The sequence below is a fragment of the Rhododendron vialii genome, chromosome 3a, assembly GCF_030253575.1.
Source record: "Rhododendron vialii isolate Sample 1 chromosome 3a, ASM3025357v1".
Classification (NCBI taxonomy): Eukaryota; Viridiplantae; Streptophyta; class Magnoliopsida; order Ericales; family Ericaceae; genus Rhododendron; species Rhododendron vialii.
In genome coordinates, this window is record NC_080559.1 from 30,561,770 (window position 1) to 30,582,925 (window position 21,156).

The 21,156-nt window shown below is 38.6% G+C and overlaps 3 protein-coding genes across 3 annotated transcripts; 1 reads left to right on the plus strand and 2 right to left on the minus strand.

Annotated features, from left to right (window-relative positions):
• Window positions 1-373: 373 nt before the first annotated feature.
• LOC131319843 (uncharacterized) lies at window positions 374-4,109 on the plus strand. Its single transcript, XM_058350260.1, has 3 exons — window positions 374-612; window positions 2,525-2,684; window positions 3,659-4,109. The coding sequence occupies exons 1-3, from the start codon at window positions 534-536 to the stop codon at window positions 3,885-3,887; spliced, it is 468 nt and encodes a 155-aa protein (XP_058206243.1). The 5' UTR covers window positions 374-533; the 3' UTR covers window positions 3,888-4,109.
• A 303-nt stretch (window positions 4,110-4,412) lies between these two features.
• LOC131319844 (vacuolar protein sorting-associated protein 26A) lies at window positions 4,413-10,518 on the minus strand. Its single transcript, XM_058350261.1, has 12 exons — window positions 10,403-10,518; window positions 10,147-10,194; window positions 9,942-10,016; window positions 9,324-9,398; window positions 9,090-9,162; window positions 8,473-8,517; window positions 8,278-8,389; window positions 7,248-7,314; window positions 6,393-6,437; window positions 5,889-5,944; window positions 5,311-5,486; window positions 4,413-4,895 (listed from the first exon to the last, which is right to left on the minus strand). The coding sequence occupies exons 2-12, from the start codon at window positions 10,147-10,149 to the stop codon at window positions 4,717-4,719; spliced, it is 906 nt and encodes a 301-aa protein (XP_058206244.1). The 5' UTR covers window positions 10,150-10,194; window positions 10,403-10,518; the 3' UTR covers window positions 4,413-4,716.
• Window positions 10,519-14,260: 3,742 nt separating this feature from the next.
• On the minus strand, window positions 14,261-16,582 carry LOC131319846 (AAA-ATPase At2g46620-like). The gene has a single exon (XM_058350263.1). The coding sequence runs from the start codon at window positions 15,943-15,945 to the stop codon at window positions 14,479-14,481; it is 1,467 nt and encodes a 488-aa protein (XP_058206246.1). The 5' UTR covers window positions 15,946-16,582; the 3' UTR covers window positions 14,261-14,478.
• Between the last annotated feature and the right edge of the window lie 4,574 nt (window positions 16,583-21,156).

Sequence of the window (21,156 nt, forward strand, 5' to 3'; positions counted from 1 at the left end):
ATACTGATCTATGTTTTATTCTCTCACATCATTATCCCATTGTTAAGCTTGGTTCCGAACTGTGGTGAGATCTCTTACAGATAGTGGTGTGGTGAGACGGGATTACATTTTCAGGCGGGGTGATGGGTACCATAACCCATTTTGTTAAAAAAAAAAAAATATATATATATATATATATATATATATATATATATATATATATATATATTTCAAGCATGGCGGTAAAAAGCTGGACAAGTGAAGACACGTGGCGAGAAGCTAAGAGTTGGTACATATATTTCCCTACTTACGAGCTGTCGGATCTGGTCAGTACTTGTAGAATAGTAGTACTAATAACCTACGTTCAAGTTGCGGATCAAAAAAAAATAAAAAAACCTACGTTCAAGTTTCCAACCACTTGTTTGCCAGCAATGCTAAAAGGAACAGGGGACTCTCTCTCTCTCTCTCTCTCTCTCTCTCATGATCTGATCTGGCTCTGGAAAGATTTGGGTTTCCAAGTTCCGGTTTTGTGATAGTGAGGAATTGGGAAGAAGATGGAGGGATTGCCGGCAGATTTGTGTATGAAGATCTTTTGTTTGTTGGATCACCAGAACCTTGCAACTGCTCAACAAGGTCAGTAATGTAATAATCCCTTTTACTGTGAAATTTACTAATTTTTTCAGTTTCTTTGATGAATTTTTCCAAGACAGAGAACTGGGTTTTCGAAATTTTCTCGAATTGTGCAATTGTGGTCCGTAATTTGGTGTGAATTTTGAATTTGCTCTTATGGAATATAGGGGTTTGTTGAGGTCTGTTTGTGCATTGGTTTTTGTAGATTATGGGCAGACGATTTGCCCCGCAAATCGTCTGCACTGGAAATTTTCGTGTACCGGTGTATTTTTTGCCGTTGGGTTATTTGGAACTTTTAGGAGATAGTATAAAATTTTAACTTGATCCACGGTCGGAAAGGCATTGGAACAGAGGGAGGGAGGAATTTGGGTACAGAGGACTTGAGCTGGCCAATTTGATAGCTGCTGGTTGTTATCGCAGTAGTATTATTTTGTGGGTGAAGTTCAAAAAAAAATTTAAAACTAATTCTAGCAATTATTTAATTATGCACATATATGTCCATGCTGGGCTGCGGAAACAGCAATTAATCTAAACTTACTCTTGGCGTTCTCCCATGAGAGGGGCCATTGAGAGAGACTGAGAGACACTTGTGGCGCGACAGGATTGATACGGCCCCATGTGGCGCCTCCCATGCCATGTCGGAGTCTTGATGTATAGGTGTAGAGAACAGAGAGAACCAAAGGGGTGCGAGAGTGTGAGTTTAGTTTGTACCTCCGTCTTTGCGGTGATCTATTACCTAATACACTATTTTCTCCATGGAATGGGCATGTACATCACCTCACCTAGAGCTCGATATTATGTCATATTATGTTACAAGCCTTTGACAAGACTCCTGTGGGGTGGAGCCAGGATTTCATTTCAGAAGGGCGGAAACTTGTGAAAGAAAAGAGCTAGATTCATAGTAAATTGTAGAATTCAATAATTTCTATTGATAACCTACATTAATTAAAATGTATCGGTCCATTTGAAGTCTTAACAAATCAATTGCGGGAGACAGAGATCGAAGTATGAAAGGAATATGCCTTCTTTTTTCCAAATTCGTAATGACGAGAGAGCCCAGAATAGACAAAAGGAGCTTTGTTTAAGTTACTATTTGCTTCCAAAGTAGTTGAATATCAGGGGTTGGACAAGAGCCTTGAAAACCTACAAGATACTGCCCTTAACATACTTAGAGCATCCACGTCAGTTCAGGTAAATCATCCTGTTAGCTATAATTTGTTGTAAGGATTCAAAATCAACCCGCATCAGACTAGCTCAAGGCAAGCCACATTTTGAAAATGCAACAGGGATGCGCCAAAGCTCTTGCCTCACTCTTCATTAGCTATGTTTTCTTTAACTATTGGTTTACAAGTTCATTAGTGGAGAGTCCCTCATGGATTGAACGTTCGATGGGATAAAGAAGTGATATTCTAATTGGATAGAGATAAAAAGCAAAGAGTTTGATGGAGTAATAGTCTAAAAATTAACCGAATAAACTAAAAAGGGTGGCTCATTAGTTATAATTTGGTCAACAATTTGAAAAGATTGATGCAGAATTGCAGATGCTCCTATCTGCATATATAGAGATCACTAGGAAAAAAAAGGGTGGGCCGTGGCCCTCCCCAGCCATTGAACGACTCAGCCCCTGCCTTTGACTCCAAAATTTTCGCCCACGCGTACATAACCCTCACATCACTGCGAAGAAAACTGTGTATATACCATGTAGTGATCTGTCTTTTTTTAGGTCACCGTACTTCTTGAAGTTTTGTAATTCTGTTCTTCAGAAAGACTATTTAAATTAAGTATTTGTATTCACCAATAGTTCTGGCATAAATAGTACAATGCTGCATTTTTTTTTGCTTCTGATTATTCATTTCCCTTAACTACCAATGTGGATGTGAATAAATAATCTTACCCACTTTGGCATTTTTTAAAGTTTGCAGGAGGTGGAAAGTATTGGCTGCGGACAATAATCTATGGTCAAGCCTATGTAAAGAGAGATGGGGAAGCATTTGTGCTGCATTCTATGCCCCTAAAGATTCAAGATCATGGAAAGATGTGTATGAAGTGCAAGATCGACGCGATCGTGTCGGATTGTAAGCTGAAACTCATGCTAATCTCTTGGATTTTTATTGTTGGTTAAAGCATTTTAGTCCCTGGTCATCCAGCGACAGGACCATTGAGTTATTTATACCTACGGTTTTGAAATCCGAGTATGAAGAAGTTCTACGTTACTGCTTTTTGTTAGGGATGTTAGAATTGTGAGACTCACGAATCTCTTCATCCAGTACGGCACGACTGACGAATCTCTTCACCGACTCGATTTGAATCATGCTACTAAATCGGGTAGAAGAGAATCATGCAACTCCATTTGCAATTCACTGCAATTTACTTTAGTTTCTCTTTTTTGTTTGCAATTGCATAATGCATGAATATGATGCCGTTTTCACCTCTATAAGAATGGATTTTGTTCTGAGTGCTAGAAAATAATGTTCCTTGCTTATATCTGTGTTCAAAAGTGTATACTTTTGTTAGATTTCTTGGAGGGTTCCAACCTAAAACCAATTGGCAATAGGTGGAGTAGCCTCTAGAATTTATTAACCAAGCTTGGGTGGCTTAGATGAGCGATGTGAGACAAGTCTAACACTCCCCCTCACGTCCAGCCCGGATGCACGTGGAGGTGACAGACCAGGAGCTGACTGACTGACTCGGGCGACAGAGATGACAGAGACTTTCCCACAAGAGGTGAGGCCACCCAAGACCTAGCTCTGATACCATGTTAGATTTCTTGGAGGGTTCCAACCTAAAACCAATTGGCTATAGGTGGAGTAGCCTCTAGAATTTATTAACCAAGCTTGGGTGGCTTAGATGAGCGATGTGAGACAAGTCTAACAACTTTCACAAGTTTATGTATTCACGATTACATATGATCCTGATTCAATATTCTAGCAGAAGGATTCACATCACAGTGTCAATGTCCTGGTTCTTGCTTATGGATTATTTTGACAATATTCTTACTCTTCAACAAAGTAGACTTGCTTGTAAACTGATTGGGTAATGTTTTTTCCAGAGGTCAAAAGATCATTAGAGAAGGCGTTGATTATTATCTCGTTCATCTGGGTGAAGTTCATCGCCATTTGGGCTCAAGACCGCAGAGTAAGGGTGCAAATGGATGTTTACTCGGTTCAGAAATAGGTCTCAAAGAGGAACCCAGCTCCGGGATTCTGGACAAAATCCTTTTCTTTCTTGGGGACTTGGAAGCAGCTTCCATGTGTGGAAAACGTAAACGGGAGGTGTGAACGATTCTTGGTCAGTCGCTTTTTGTATATGGTCTCATTTTGTCTGTATGTCTGAATGTGTTTATTTGCATTGTTGTAAGATGTGATAATGATGGCTCGGGTATTTATTCAGATTCGATTAGTATTGGAATCGCATACAGTTTCCGCGTTGTAATTTTCCTCGTCATCTGTTACACCTCATCTCTGAGAAAATGAATGACAATTTGTTTATTACAAGGTCAAGTCAGTTTTAACTGTTTACATCCCAGAGATCTGAACCAGAATGCAAGAGAAAGCACAAAGGAAACCACTGCGAGCAACAAGGACCTAGGTCATATATTCGCCCTTTGCTCCTGCTCTCATCATCGTTCTGCGCTTAAGCTCTCAATCTTCGCTCTCACAAATTATAGTGGTTTTAAGATTTTTTTCAAAAAATGCTTTCATGCTGCGCATGCGAAGCATAGGACTTCAATAAGGACATACACCATTGATTCTGAATAGCCTTTAAAAGAAGTAATTATCCCTGGGTCAACTAGTTGTGTCAGGTAAAGGATAACAGTTCATATTCTTATTCAAAACATCAAACAGGGATCCTAGCTTCGAATTCCAGATACTCCACATAGATGCCATCTGTACAACAAACCCAAGAGGGGAATCACCAATAAGGACAAATACAAAATAAGTACAAATTCAACATAACACTCCCCGATAAATAACATTCTGACATGTCCTAACAACCTCCGAGAAACATCATTTGACATGATCCTACGCGTTGATGCTCCATGTAGTGCCTCGTGATTGCAATCAATTTCTCCGTTCTTGATGGAACGACAATTTCATACAAGAAAAATCAGGAAGCTTCTTCAAGACGGTATATTGTAATTTCTTGCTGCTTAAAATACCGACGGTCCTCTTCATCGACAAGAACAAGGTTCAAGTAATACTTCACGCTGAATTTGTTGTTGATGTTGCGATGCGTTGGCGTCAGTTCGTATGGGCTAAGAAACAATCTAATTGGTATTGACTCACCTGTCAAAGGAATCACACTTTTTTCATCAACACGAACTAACATGAGAGATTATATTCGACAAAATAAGCATCTGCTGCTAATATTTCAGTACAATAATGGTCAAGTATTGAATCTGAAAACTTGGTATAAACAAAGGCCCAAAACATAGATCCAGCACAATAATTTTTCTTGGTGTCGAGCTAGAGAAAAATGGTGCAAAAGAAGCAAACCAGTCAGCTTCCTGACAGTTTTTGCCTTTCCTAACCTCTGAAAGGATTCAGCTTTAGCATATCTTGAAGTTTTAAATTTCTGCTCTGATGGTACAAGTGATGGTTGTTTTGGAAAGTAGATATTAAGACTTGTATAACTGTAAGAGAGAGATGGGTACATTGCATTAAGTGGAAGCAGAATCCTAAACGATGATAGTGAGCATACCTCTGACTGGAGCACCATCCATCAACTCAAACTTTGCAAGTGTCTCCGTCTCAACGTGGGTGCTGGCCCCTGATCCGGTTGATTCTCTACGTCTGATCTCAAGGTCCATATTCTTAATCTTAATTCTCACAAGAAGAAAATATATCTTTCCTATAATCACGTCTTTCAAATGATACCTGAAAAGCAAACACTACAGTCAGCCAAGGCCATATATGCCAGCACTTCACTAAAACTTTTAAACAACCAATGAATAAGCAACTACTTTGTCAGACCAAAAAGGTGATTTAGTTGGCAAGATTACTAGTCCAGGACCCAGATTGCAAATTATTCCTATCCGATGACCATAACTTATCACCAGATTCAGGCTATAAGAGACTTAGGATATTGGATGTGTGGAGCCTGGGCTAAATTGGCCCTTACAACCCAGTTGAACCCGAGCACATAGGAGAACCACATTCTTTTTTCTTTCCCTCTTTTCAGGTTTCGGTATTCTATAGAGAAAGAAGTTACTACCAGATGTCTGATCAGAAGTATCGTAAACCACAAGTAATAAATTGCTGATCAAAATCACAGCTTACTTGCTTTTATTGTACTCGAACTCGATGTGAAGGCAATCTTCAATTCCAACTTCCATCTGCAAGGTGAAAAGATTATAGACTCATAAGCCAATTTGGGGGCTGGCAGTGCATTATGCATTCATCTAACATATATGTTTCTCCATGTAATACACAATTTCTCATAGACATGAAGCATGGCAGCCAAGATAAGCCAACACTGGAAGTTTTCTTTCAGGCAAAAGAAAAAATAACAAGAAAGGCCAGAAAAAAAAAATGCCCAGAGCCCAGCCATAGGCAGTGTATCCCCCACAAAAAGCACCAAAAAATAAAAACTCAATAGAAACAACAAAGATGGTCTGCCATGTAATTTCCTCTATAGTCTGCCTTCTGGGATGGCCAGTGGTCAGCCAACATTATTTATACTGCTGCAACGGACATAAATATTCCTTTTTAAACATGAATGGCTCTTCTAAATACAAAATGGTGTATGTGCAAATGTAAAAGATGTAGCACTACCACACTAACCTTGATACTATTGTTGATTGGTGGAGCCGGACTGTAATTACGAACCTGATGGATAAAAATTGGAAGACGGAGATCAGCAATGTAAAATGCTAACTGATAATGTTCTCAAACAGCAGAGTTAAAATACAGTTGCATATTGGTAGAAGCAAACGTTGCAGAAAGAATGTGAATGAGCCAAGGACATCATAATTGAAAGTTAGAGAAATCCGACCCTTCGGCAAATACCTATACCGACACTCATATCCTAAATTAACACCGAATGAGCTCAGAAGGTCTAACTGTTTGAGCATTTGTTTAAAAAGAGGAAACATGAAGATATTAAAATTCTATCAGCTGAGTTCCAAAGTGAGGATCTAAATAAGGATCTCCACTGCACCGCAATTTTAAAAGAAATTATGTTCTAAGCTTTCATTCAAACAAGCACAAGTAATGCCTGAACAGTCCAAACAAAAACCACATCTTCGGAGGTGGAGACATCAACAGGTATCACGTGATGATAGGTCATTATTTCTACAAACATTTTTCTGCAGGTGCATCTGTATGAAGACCTATGTAGGAGGCCAAACTACATGCTTATTCGTAGCTTTAGTGTCAAGTTGATGAAAATGTAGCAACTAATAAGTTGATAAATCATGTGGAGCAATGTTCCTCAAACCATTATATGGATATCTCTAACCAAACCTCGAGAGAATTGAAAGTCTAAGTAATTGTTCTTCAGATATAGCTGAATCCGGAGTACAGTTTCTTTGCTTCTTTATTGGAAAGAAGAATGGCCAATTACCACACACGCGCGCACAGAGAGAGAGAGAGAGAGAGAGAGAGAGAGAGAGAGAGAGAGAGAGAGAGAGAGATTACAACAAAATCTTGGTATTCCACAACGCTGCCGGCATAACCACGACTGATTGTGACTTTCAAGACATACCTGCAAAGACAAACAGCGTGATTCAGGGAGAGCTCAAGTGCTCAACACGAATTTCAACATCCCAGATGTCCTATTCAAAGTATCAGTCCCGACGAATAAAATAAGCTGATAAATATAGCTAATCTAAGTAATGTGTTCGATTTCTGATGTTACCTTCAACGAACAATTTTTTTTCATGTAACCTTTAACAAACTGAATGACCATGCATCCTGAGAACATCCTTTCCAGTTTGATAATAGACCATGTTAGTTTATTAACATTTGCATTCAAGCTACATGGGACGAGGGGGTATTGAGTGTCTTGGGAGTTGGGACAACATGTTTCAAGAGAAAATGTTCCTCAATTGACCTCCGCCCAACGCAAAGACAAGGTTTTTTGTCGGGCCTAGATGGGACAACTTACAACCATTCAATTGGGTTCCAGGCAATTCTCAAGATACTTTTGGGCGGGAGGGAGTGTAAGGCTATCTAAGTATGATTTCAACCCCTTACACCCATGAAAACAAACACGACTAACAGGAAGGATTAAGGCATAATGCATCCTAGTGTTGGATGACCTAGTTGCATGCTACCTTCTAGAAAAGCCCGACCAAGCCCTTGATGAGGAATAGGTGTCCGCTCAATGCAAGACCCGCAAACATTTTCCCTCAATGAAGGATGTAACCTCAGGAATGACAAATTGGAACATTCATCAATAAAAACTGGCACGTAGATGGGGAAGTAAAAACCAGTTTGAAGAAAGTTATGCAATTGCACTTGACGACCTTAAAAATCTGGGACAAGCCTCGTAACTTATGAGATCCTATAATTTGTGGCAGATCTCAATAGCAAACAATCGAAATCCATATTATTTGAACAATAAAAAAAAAGAAGAAAAAAGATCCAAAAAGGAAGACATTAAGCCAACAGTCAAACCACAAATACAATCACAAAGTTAGGTACAAAAATTCATGCCTAATATTACCTGAGCCGCACGTTCACCCCATTGTATGTCTCATAAGGCATTTCGACGGTAGAAAATTCAAAGGGATATGTCTTCCTTTCGTATATTTCACCGGGAACATCCAGCTCGCGAACTTAACAAAATCAAACAAACCAGATCAAAGAGAGAATTCCATTTCACGAGTAATTGTGGGAAAATAAATACTAGCACACTCACCAAGGGAGGTAAAGTCATAGAAGTTGCCTCTGTCGAAATACATTTCTGCAATAACCAACAAAAAATGTAACTGCAACAGAACTGATAACTCGTACCTATTTGTAATCATTAGCAGCGAGAGTGGAAAAGCAGGAAAGTTAATTAATAAGTGGAACACAGTAGTCACAACCAAGAGAACGACAAAGAACTATTGGTATAAATTATTTTGCCAGGGATTACATTATATATGAAAATACAAAAGAGTAATGTGGTAAGTGCACCATCTACAAGTAAGTCACAAGGGCATAGCCCATAACTGAATCATTAGCAGATTAGGAAGATAGAAACTGAAAAACAGACCCCATTAGGTAAAGCAACAGCAGCAAAATAGATTATGGAAGACAAATGATAGATTCGATACCAACATACAAAGCAAATGTCAACAGATCACTTAAGAATGAGACCTATATGCAAGTGTCTTATTTATTATCAATGTTTTCCTTTTGATAAACCAAAACTTCAATCAAACGAGGATTCCAACTTCCAAACGAAAAGGTACGCTCGTCATTGTATATGAGAGAACTCCACATCTATCCATGTCAAGCAAATATTGTCAGGGAAACTTTGGGTAAACTCACCTATCTGACCAAGGAGCTCAACCTTAATCCCATTATGTTCAACTTTCTTCCCTTGAACTGGTTCTATAGAAATCTGAAAAATACACCATATGATATTATGTATAAAGATACATTTATATGATCATATATCATCAAAGCATACAGGTTCCTACACTGACAAATTCAGAGATAATTTCTGAAACAAACTCAAATTGGAAATAAAAACAATCTCAACTATACGATTCATAGAAGTACCTTCCCAGCAATATTTTCCTGACTATGGAAGAGTGGGACCGACAGTGATGTGCCATTTTCCTTCTTTGTCGGGACCTATGTGGACAAGAAGTAAGAACATCATCACCACACTAACCCAACTTTTATTTCATTTGCAATGAATCCCCAGAAGTAAACTGCCGGACTAAATCTGAATCTAGGGTTCCAGACACTGAACCAACAGTCCAGTAATTTTTCAAAAAATTCCCTGTGCAAACCTATGTAAATGCTACAAACTTTCCCGAATTTGAGAAAAACAATACATAAACCAAAGGACCATGTCAATATACATGGTTCTTGAAGGTAATCATACTTTCACCTTGAAGAAAATCAAAATGATTGAGTCATCGTCACTGAATATGCACATTCCCTAATCGTGCATCATTCCACACCCACGGAAAGAAAATTCACAGGAACCCATTACTAAGATGGGGCAGGGACCTTAGTTACATTGCACCGACCAATAAGAAGTGCCACATATCTCCCAGTTTCTATAATTCTCTAATTCCAGTGAACTACCTCCCTAGCAACTAGACCAATTCCAGTACTATATCTACAACTATGTAATCGCAGGCACTAAACATTAAAGAAGAAAACTACCTTCTTGCGATTTTTCTCATCAGAAAATGTGATTGAAACGTTACAAGCAGGCTTGAAAGCTCCAACGAGAAAATTCTGGAGAAAAAAAAAAAATCCTCATCATTTTTTAAATAAACTTCACATAACAATAAACCCGCACTCAAAAAAATACACAAATAATTCTAAACCATCACAAGATAGTAGAGAAAAAAAATAAAAACTTTACCATGTTGTTCACGGTCGAATACCAAATCCAGAACTTTGATCACAACACCTGACAAAGTCAAATGCCAGAAATTTCAAGTTCAAACGTAGACAGAGAGCTAGAGATGCGAAATTGTCAAAGGTTCCAGCTGATTTCGTGCAAACCCTAATATTTGGTTTCGTGCTTGTGAATTTACTATTCAAACACCACCCAACGTGTGCGTATATTCAACGAATACCCATATACTGGGAAAATGCATACAGAGAGAGGTTCTTACCAAATTGAGAGAGAGAGAGAGAGAGAGAGAGAGAGAGAGAGTGATCGGAGTTGTTTGACGGGGAAGGATCGAAAGGAGGGAGTCAAAGATCAAGCAATGCAACCTTTCAGAATTCGGATCGAATTGTAAAAACCCAATTCCATGCCCCGGCGGGTTTCGATATAGCCCGATGGTTTGGCCCATTAAAAAAAAAATACAAGGCCCGTTACCTTGGGGGTTGGATCAAGCCCAAAGACAAAGGGGAAAATGACGGTCCAGGACGTGTTTTGATAATTAATACCCGCTAAAGACAAACTAAAAACATTTTTTAGTGTTAAAAATTTCATTGGAGAGTATTAATTATCAAAACACGTCATTGGCCGTCATTTTCCCAAGAAAAAGCTTGCAACTTCCATAAAGAGTGCAATTTCAGAACAATTAAGTCTACATTGGCGGTGCTCAAGAAAATCATTCAAACCGCAAAATTGGTCCGATCCAGACCAAATCGACCTATTTGGTCCGATTCTGCGGTTAATTGGTCAGGTTATGGTTCCAAAAAAAATAAGAACCGTTAATTTTGATTCGGTTACTAATTCTTAATTAAAGAACCGTGGTTTGAACCGGATCGGACTGTTTACAACTAATATATATATATATATATATATATAGTAAGTTGTTGAAAAACTTTTGATTTTTTCTTGCAAAAATTGTATTATTTTTAACACTCCGTTTTGCGAACCGGACAAAGAAATTGGGACGGGAGGAGTATTAATTAGGTTTTGGTTCTCAATTTTCTAGAAACCGTTTGAAATGGTCCAGTTACTAGTTTTCTAGAAAACCAAACCAATCCGGACCGTGTGCACCCCTAGTCTACATACATAAGTGTGGGGCCCACTCCATAATTTAACGTGTGGAGCCGACACCTATGTGGTTGGGAAGTGATCAATAGGAGTGTATCTAACATTGCTCATTTCAAAACCATTTTAGATGGTCTTACGAAAGTGATTCGCGCATTACTTTTGCACATATGCGTTCTATGTCTCATATATTGTTGTGATTTTCTTATAATCGGATGTCCAAGCTAATTTACGCGCACCTCGACTAATTTCGAGGCCTTGAAGTTAACGATCGGACAAATCATTCAATGACCCCAAAGTTTGAAATATTTTGCTTCTGTCGGTTTGAACATACGATCTCATGTAGGTCAAACACTTGTTGCTTTATTGTTGTGATTTTTTTATGTTTTTCTGTTTCTTTGCTCCTTCAGTATATTGGGAACATCACATGGGGAGAAGTTTTTGTTTTGAACCATGACCTTGTGGTTCGAGTAAAAAGTTAAAGGCAATTGCCAACGAAGCAATGTCACGTGAAACTGTGAAAGTAGAAGATTCTAAGGGTTCTGACCTTTTTCAGAGAGGAAACAAAAATTTGAAGAGTAAATTCTCTCACTGGGTGGAAACCCCACGATTCCTGTCACTCATTGTGGGTCATACCTTGTTCATTATAATAATTTGATAATTTATTTTGTAGGTCTTACAAAATATAATTTATACAAAAAATTAGCTTTATCGGATAACGATAGAAATATCAAAAAATTTAGTAGTTTAGAAAATAGATGATCATATTTAACTTCCATTTTATAAGCCAAAATTTGATGTTCTATATACCTATCAATGTCCAACCAAGCTAATGTTTTGTATGTACGTACAGGGACGGAGCCAGAAATTTCACCACGCAGGGGCGGCCGTGCATGCGAGAAAAAAAAAAACGCATGCATAATCACGCAAATACTTTAAAACTCAAAATAACATAAATACATAAATTGGTTTAACTAATGAGATCAATCTTGATGTATGTGTATTGTTTTTCTTTATTGTTTATCTTCTTTTTTTTCATTTATCATAACTGGACGAATTCGGTACATGGGCTTTCATGTTACTTGATTTTATCAGTCAAAAAACTAAGAATTAGGAGAAGTCTAGAACAACAATTGGAGAAAGACATACCTACAACTTAAATTTCACCAAAATTACTTATGGGTTGTTTGGATTGGTGTTTGAATTTTTTTTTTTAAAATAGTAGAGGTAATAAGTGGAGAGAGATAGAGAGAGAAATGTTGAAAGTAGAGGGAATCTAGGAAGAATTTTTTGAAAAATTCTTTTTGAAAAGGGAAGTGAAAAAGTGTTTCCAAAATCTCTTCTCCTCTGTCTCTATTTTCTCGAAATTGCATTTGAAGTCTTAACAATTGGGAATGTTTGTGCCAAGAGAATGAGAGAGAGGGGATTTGGCGATTTGGTGTGTCATTGAGATTTTAAAACAAAAATAAACAAAACTGTAAAACACTAAGCCCATCTAACGAAAGATGGAAGTTTATTACTTAAATATTCACAATATTAACCCTATAGTTTTATTTTTTTTTATATTTTAACCCTTAGCCTTTAGTAATTAATGTTGGTATTCTCATAGTTCAAAGGTTTCAATTATATATTTTTTTTCAAAATTCTACACAGGGGCGAGCCTATATATTTTTATATGAATTTTTTTTTACATATAATATTAGTATTTCCTTGTCTTCTTGCAGGGGTGACCGTCCCTACTGGCCCATTCCTGGCTCCATCTCTGTGTACGTACTTCTTTGCAGACTCTACAAGATAAACGGTTCAGATTACTGCAATAAACGTACGGTAGAGTCCACAAATGATGGTAGGAAAAATCGATTTTTCCCTCCGAGGCGGACAGAATTTAAACTCGAAATTGAACGTGGGAATAAGCAATGACTATCTTTGTGCCAACAGCTACAACGGCTTCCACCGTACAAAGAATGCAAGTAGTATTTTCAAAGCTTTTTTTTTTTTTTAAAATACAATGTGACTCGAGCCAGTTTGCACGCACCTCAGATTAATCCCCACAACTTCTTTCAAGAATTGTTGGTAAGAAGAATCGAAGTATTTTCAAAGTTACTCGAGTCAATTCTTTAAACTTGTTTGTATATTTTTAAACTTTTACTAACTGTTGAAGTTTGTTTTTAATCCGCTACTACTAATTGAAACACTATTTTTTACATGCTCAACTTTTTATTCGCAAAGGATGAAACCATCCCAGTTTTCTACAGAGTTTGCACAATTGTCACTCTGCATATTTTAATGAACTCGGTGGTAAGGCTGAAAATGATGATTTGTTTCTGTAGAAAAATTGGGAATTGGGGATGATATTTTTGCAGTGGTGTGCACGACACCATCTTGCATACTTCCGAGTCATCGGATCGTGCATCCGACGGCTCGAATCTCATTTCAGCAATAAAAGGCTTTCGATCGTTGATTGTAGAGATGAGATACGAGCCGTTGGATGCACGATCCGACGGCTCAGAGATGCGCAACACAAATCTCATTGCACAACACCAACTCGAAGTCCAAAAATTGGGGCGATTAGAAATAGTAGCAGCTAAGTTAATAATGCATTAACAAACCACCCCATGCATGGCACAAGTATTTCTTAAATGTTCCATTACTTGATTGCTTTCCAAAATCACTGATGTTTTCCTCTTTGAAAATGAAGGGTGAATTGGAAAGTCTCACATTGAAAAGTACAAGTCATCAGCTCTCGAGTTTTGTCTTTTAAGGCAACGGTTCAATCACGTCGCTTTGAGATTACGTACAACACGTAGTCAATTGCATATAGAATAATAAAAAAACCACGGTAATACGAGTACTAATAATATCCCAACAACCATCTACCTAAGTTATCATTTTTTTCTTATCGATGTGCCATCTCAACAACAATTAAGTCCTTAATTAGTAATTACTAACGAATTCTTCGATAAACTTACGTACGAGCAATTATGGTTTATGTGTTGCATTACACAGAATACAACAAGTAGTATTAATGAAAACACGATACGTATGATTATTTTTGGACAATAAGACATTGTATTACTTACGAATAAAGAGTAAAAAGAAGAAAACAAAATGACCTGCACGGAATTTTAGAAATAGAAACGGCCTAAAAATGAATTTTGGTAGCCTCTAAACAAATTTAAGGAGTCCTAAGTTCCGGAGCTCCAAGTGTAAACCGCTAAAACCCGACCCACTTGCCCGCAATCATTTGACTTCAATTTCGTGCCGCGAATTTTCTCTCTCACTCAAATCCAAATCCTCCGAATTCTTCCTACCGCTCCTCATCCTCAACAGCCCGTACAACTTCCGAAACTCCTTCATCGTATGGGACCCGTCCCGGGTAAAGAACGACCCGCACTCGCCGGGCTCTCCGTAGCTCCGACCCGACGAGCTCTCGGTCAGTCTCGGCCCGAGGTTACCCGACCCCCTACGGTCCACACTATTGCTCTGCAAGGCAGTGATAACCGTTTTTATCGCCCGGCTCGGCGAGGTCCGGTTCGAGATCATGATCTCCCCGATCTCGGCCGGGCTCAAACTCGCCCCGGTTTGGAAAACCTCTTCCACCTGCGGGAAGAGCTTGTGCTCTTTCAGACCCAAATGGCTACTGGCCAGGGTCTTGAAAGCGGAGAAATCACACAGGGGGAAGTACACGTGTACGTCGATCCTCCCGGGCCTGAGGACCGTCGGATCGATCTGATCCTTGCCGTTCATCGTGAAGACCATGACGCGCTCTTCCCCGCAGCAGGAGAATATTCCGTCCATGAAGTTGAGTATCCCGGACAAGCTCACGGCCGTCGGTTTCGCGGCCAGGTAACGGTCGAGATCCTCGATCACGATCAACGACTTGTTCGTCGTGTGCAGCAGCAGCATCTTTAAATCGGAGTCGTCCGATACGTTCGATAGGTCGACGTCGTACACGTCGTAGCAGAGGAACTTGGCCATTCCGGCGACGAAGCTCGATTTTCCTGTGCCGGAAGGTCCGTACAGTAGATAACTCCGCTTCCAGACGCGGCCCAGGCGGTGGTAGTACTGCCTCGACTTGAGAAAGGACTCCATGTCCGACTTGATCTTGTTCTTCACATCGGAATCCATCGCGACCGTTTCGATCGTGGACGGATGGGTGAACGGGACAGATCTCCACCGTCCGTTCCTCTCCGGTCGCTCCTCCGCGTTCAAGAAAAGCTTCACCTCCTTTTTCCTCTGGTCAATATCCTCGAAGGTCGCGTGAATGTGCTGCAAGTAAGGGCGGAGGATCCGACGCTTGTCCTTCCTCCTGATCCTTAGAAGCAACGCCCGCGATCCGTCCCGATCGGACCTCTCGTTCGTCCAGTGCACCCTGGCGCCCAGGAACGCGTCGATCAGCGTCTGGTTGTCGTCGAGTACCGGGACGATGTCGTTCGGCTTCGGACCGGCGAAGAGGTTGGCCCCGTCGGAGTCCTCGACGGCCGGGAGCGAGTTGAGGTAGGTGGAGACTTTCCTGTATAGGTGGTTCTCCTGCATGTGCTCGTTGAATTGCGGGATTCTGTAGGTCTGGTGGACGTGGCATTTGTCGGCGATCAATCTGCACCAGTTTCTGACGATTTGGAGGACGGACGTTTTGTACAGGAACCGGAAAAGCAAGTAGGAAGCCGTGATTGCGGCTAGGAGTAGAATTGGGTTCGGTGGAAGCATGATTGGGAAGGTCCCGCGTGGTATGATGGAGAGAGCGAGAGAGAGGGAATCAATGATGATCAAGGGAGATTGATGGGGGAGGAAATCATGGGGGTAGGCAGAGATTGCTTTTGCTGTTGGAATTCTATCAGGACTAGGAGTATATCAATAGAAGGTATTAGTCCAATGGGGGAAGAGGGTGGGTGTTGGGGGGATATGATTTTATTGGGTGTTTATATTGGGAGCCTTTTAAAATGAGGGGTAGTGGGTTTCTGTTGAAACTTTGAAGATGGGATGGCTGGCTGGCTGTTGTTTGTGTAGCTAATAAAGCCTGGCATGGAAAGTTTAACAGGTCAAGGCCACACTTTACACACTGTGACTGTGTCAACAAAGAAAGGGTGAAAACACGCAAGCGCTCACACACATGGAGAGAGAGAGTGTATGTGTGTGGAGAGAGAGTGTGTGTGTGGTATGAAGACAGCTCCTCGGTAGCTTGGCCGAGAACTGCACAGGGCGGTTTGGCTGATTTCCATTCCTTGTCGGACCTAATTCAACAATCGGTTTCGTTGCTATTGTAGATCTCATCGGGAACACTTGGTTGTTAATTGGGTATCAATCCTTATGCGAACGGAATACAAAAATAGAAATGGTTTTGCATACAAATGATGTAATAGTAAACCTTGGCTATGCATTTCGATGAGATCTTTCATGTTAATGAAACCGATTGTTGAATAATGTTTGGCGAGTGGCCGAAAATCGTGAAACTCCATCCCGTGCAGTGAATTGTCAGAGCAACCGTGTTTCTGTTAAGTAACCTTGAAAACCTTGTTGAACTACATTTTGAAAACAATTACTAATAGAAAGACTAAACGAGCAATTTCTTAACTTTTAAGATACTCTTTATGAATTTCCATTTTACCTTTCTCTTGAAGTCCATAATTAGAAGATTTGGATCGCCGCATTAAAATTACTGGGAGAGATTTTTTGATTGTCGACGTCTCCAGTTATGAACTTGAGTAGAAAGTTTTTAGCGTTTTTATTTTTCAAATTGAGAGGAGAGATCATTTACGTCACGTATAAATTACGAAATACAAACCGCTAGACACTATATCAATTGTGAAAGCCACGAGATAACTAAGTCCAACAATTTAATCAATATAAGAGAGAAAGAAAGAGCTCCGTTAAGGGAAGAACAACTACGCGCGCATAGGTGAAGATATTTGAAATCTTGAACTCATAATGAGATGCAAGAGTCCTGACCAACAAAACTAACTCCCGTTGGTTACAAAGTTTGTTTCATTCTAAGCAAGGCTATTTTGTGGTACCCCATGAGTAATTGCCGTGGCCGTGAATGTGCGACCGATGACTAGTCTTTGGAATATTATGTTAGAAAACATTAATAATCACTCCAAGCCCCGATATGTGTCTAGTTTTCAATATTAAATGGTTGAACGATTGATATGGACGTACGCGAAGAACAAGCAATTTCCTTTAGTTGGGACTTTGGATTTATTGGACAACGGTAGGAGATGAGATTAAGTCTTTTTTTTTAACTCGTGTCCATACTAGTTTATGCGCATTTCGATTTATCTCGAAGGTCATTATCCACCAATTTAGGCCTAATTAAAGCCAAAGTAAATGCCACGTATGAGGTTTCGAACTTGAAACCGGCGTGCACTTGGCCACCGTTTTCAAGGACTTACTCCCTCCGTCCGGATTTAATAGCCTTCTTTGAGAGTTCATTTCAGTTTTCAATTGATTATATCTTGTAATTTATAATATTTTATGTAATTTTGAAAATATTGTCTTATAGAACTAATTGAGATATATCAAACAAAATTCATATTGGATATAAAATTCATTACCAATTTAAAAATATGACTCATTTTTTATCCGTTTAGAATTAAACGAGTGACTATTAAATCCGGACAGGAAGAGTATTAGAGAAGCTTGAATAGTTGATTTTGTAGACTATAATAAAGATGTCATGGTTCCGTTTACAATCACGCAAAAGTTAGATTAACAGATTTTGATGATTTACTTGAAATTCTTAATATGAGCTGGAAAGATTTGTTGTGTTGTCTATTATTAAGAGTTAAATAAAAGACGAAGCTGTTAATATTCAATTGATCATGTCTAGATTGCCATCAATAATTCTCTTTAGAAATATTTTCTATAGTACGGAGTACTTGTTTGTCCATAAAAAATTATACAGCTTTAAATATGTAACAAAGTTATACTATACATTAGAGAATTACGTCTCGGCCTGAGCACCTATCAACCAGCTATTCTCTCTCTTCCACTTAAAGACCTTGAAGGCTTTAAGAATCTCTTCTTCTTTTTTGACATGGAAGAATCTCATTTTTTTGAGACCAATAAATTAGAAGATTATTATCAAATATAATTTATTAATTGTTTTAAGCATATAAATTAAATATGTTAGGCTAACAATAGTCAATAGCCTTCATAATACGAAGTATTTACAGTACTTCCGAAAAAGTAAATATAAGTGTTAACAGTAATTACGAAGGCTATTGTTTTTAGGGGTGTACACGATTCGGATTGGTCTGGTTCTTTAGAAAATTAGTAATCGGATCATTTTCAACGGTTCTAGGAAATTGGGAACCAGAACCTAACTGATATATGTGTGGAACCTAACTAGAAGTAAACCGTAAAACCGGTTCGGTTTTGATTCAGTTCAGGTTCTATCCAATTAGCATTCAAACACTTATTCACAAAATATAAACTCATAAAATTTAAAATTTAAAGCATCAAATAACTCATAAAATAATAATAGACATTTTATTAAGAATCAAAACCCAATATGGTTCACGAAGTACTTGACACTCGACAGAAAAACATTGACGAAAACCACCAATAAAGTAGCCAAAAACCACTTATGGAATAATTAAATTCAGTGACAGAAAAACATTAATGACCCATTATATTTAGGACTAAAATTAAACATATATCATAAACTATAAAATATTGCAGCACGTCTTGAAGTAAAGAACATCAGCTCCATGTCCAAAACATCACTTAAATCAGCAGCACTAACTTCTTCCATGTTCAAAATGTAGACCAATCTCTACACATATATTTATTTTTATATAATTATATATATTAGTTCTAAACGGTCCGGTCCGGTTCTAACTACGGTTATTTAATTGAGAACCAATAACCGAACAAAAATTAATGATTCTTATTTTTTTGGAACCATAACTTGACCACAGAACCGTAGAACCAGATCAAATAAGACGGTTTGGTCCGGATCGGATCGATTTTACTGTTTAGACGATTTTCTTGAACATCCCTAATTGTTTTGCGATTTTTAGCAACAAATATTTGCTTTTGCGGAAGTAAAATTGCAAACTTTGGGGACTATAAATAGTGATGTTGGTGGATTGGGAAATCCTGAAGTGTAAGGTCCTGTAGGGTGCACACCGGCCATCGATCTTGACAATAAATGATTAAGATATGATTTTTAATTATAATCGATAAAAATCATTTATTACCGATCATAATTAATTTTTAATGTAAATCGATAATTGATAAGATCGACGATTATGTGTTGCCTTACACGTATACTACACGGGGTGCAGCACCCCCGAATCCGATGTTGGTTACATCACATTTTTGGAGCCACTAGGTCGTCTTATTTGAAATTGTGGGCCTCATACCACCAATGCTGAATTTGTCAAACCGTTGAAAACTTGCACATACCTACAATACCAGGTCAAGTTATTCCCCACTTACAGTTACACTCATTCAGCCCATACACATTATCTTCTTTTTTTCCGATGGTCAGAAGTGTTTAGACCGGCTTACGCGTAAATCGATTAATTTCTTCTATAGTTCGGTCAAAGGCAGAGTCATTCACACCGGAACTGAAAAATTCACAAGAAACTATTTTTTTACAGATTGATCTCAAAAATCAAACTCTGATCAACTGTGTTAGAAACAAACCCAACTTATACATGCATTATCGGATGGAGGAGATAGATAGATGCGCACTAGGAAGAAAAATGTGGCTACGAAACTTTATAATAAAGGATACTTTTTGACTGGTAAGATATAGTGGATACGGGTTAGGATTTGGGAGGTGGGAGTTGGCCTGCGACAATTTGCCTTCTAAAAGATTATTCTTCGTAATCAAAATTACTTTTACAACACATATAGTCGAATTTGGTGTAATAATCAAATTACTTCGGATGATGAAATAAATTGCTCGACTGTTGATAAAAAAAAAATTTGAGAATCTCAAGTCTACAAACCAAAAATACAATTGAAGAAAGCAATCGAGAATCGATACGCGTTGGTCGCCTACAATATATAACCATTTGGGTGGATTTAGCTATTTGCAATAAGTCTACTTGCGTACACAATTTGCACACTCGCCTAAATAATTAGGGATCCTGCACGCACTGCATCGCGAGACCTGCGGTGGCGAATGCTCTTATTTTATGTGAATATGTGTGTAAAATATGTGTAAATAGGATTCTTATAGACTTGAAAACTTGTTACATAATTAATAAAAAGAAAAAGGTGGTCCTTATTATTTATGTGGGGAAGAATCCATCCCACATGGTTCAAACAAAAGTTGGAGTATCAACCAAAAAGTAGAATAGGACTACTCATCTCATACCACTCAAGTTCTTGATTTTTCAGATCAGAAAACAAAAAGTTCTTCAAAGGAATGCTTTGACAACCTATAAAACAGGTACATCGATCACTGGATATTTGCAATTTTTTACTTTTGCTAAGTGGATATTTTCCATCGCATATGATATCTTTTGGCCCAATAGTAACTACCGCCTATAATACATGATTTTTTTTTTTATCGGACCGGCAATTCAGGATTCATGTCAAGCCAAAAAAATTGATCTACATCATGCACTTGTAGGGCTCGAAGAGCATAATATCCTTGTAAAAAAAAAAAAATTTGATTTTTTTCACGTACTATAATTTATTCGCAAAGTTCTTTCAAGTGGACGGATGCATAATTAAATGTTTTGAACTCCGAATAAAAGACTGGTTACGGTAGGCACGGATCCTTTTTTTAGGCACGCATCCTTATTGTTTTTTTAGTCTACTTTGATGATACATCCACTTCGCCAGAATAGCGATCTCTCTCCTTCACAGCGATCCAGAAAGTGAGTCAATTAACAACCGAAAAATGTAGATTACGACTCCACTTTGGCATCTGGAAGACTAGCTACGCTGGAGGAGCAA

What these genes read in the sequence shown, in the direction of transcription:
- LOC131319843 (XM_058350260.1), top strand. Translation starts at nt 534, where the DNA reads ATGGAGGGATTGCCGGCAGATTTGTGTATGAAGATCTTTTGTTTGTTG. An exon ending in CCTTGCAACTGCTCAACAAG is followed by an intron (nt 613 to 2,524) that starts GTCAGTAATGTA and finishes CATTTTTTAAAG; the next exon opens with TTTGCAGGAGGTGGAAAGTA. An exon ending in CGACGCGATCGTGTCGGATT is followed by an intron (nt 2,685 to 3,658) that starts GTAAGCTGAAAC and finishes TGTTTTTTCCAG; the next exon opens with AGGTCAAAAGATCATTAGAG.
- LOC131319844 (XM_058350261.1), bottom strand. An exon ending in AGGAAAATATTGCTGGGAAG is followed by an intron (nt 9,163 to 9,323) that starts GTACTTCTATGA and finishes TGTATTTTTCAG; the next exon opens with ATTTCTATAGAACCAGTTCA. An exon ending in TGGAATACCAAGATTTTGTT is followed by an intron (nt 6,438 to 7,247) that starts GTAATCTCTCTC and finishes TTTATCCATCAG; the next exon opens with GTTCGTAATTACAGTCCGGC.
- LOC131319846 (XM_058350263.1), bottom strand. Translation starts at nt 15,945, where the DNA reads ATGCTTCCACCGAACCCAATTCTACTCCTAGCCGCAATCACGGCTTCC.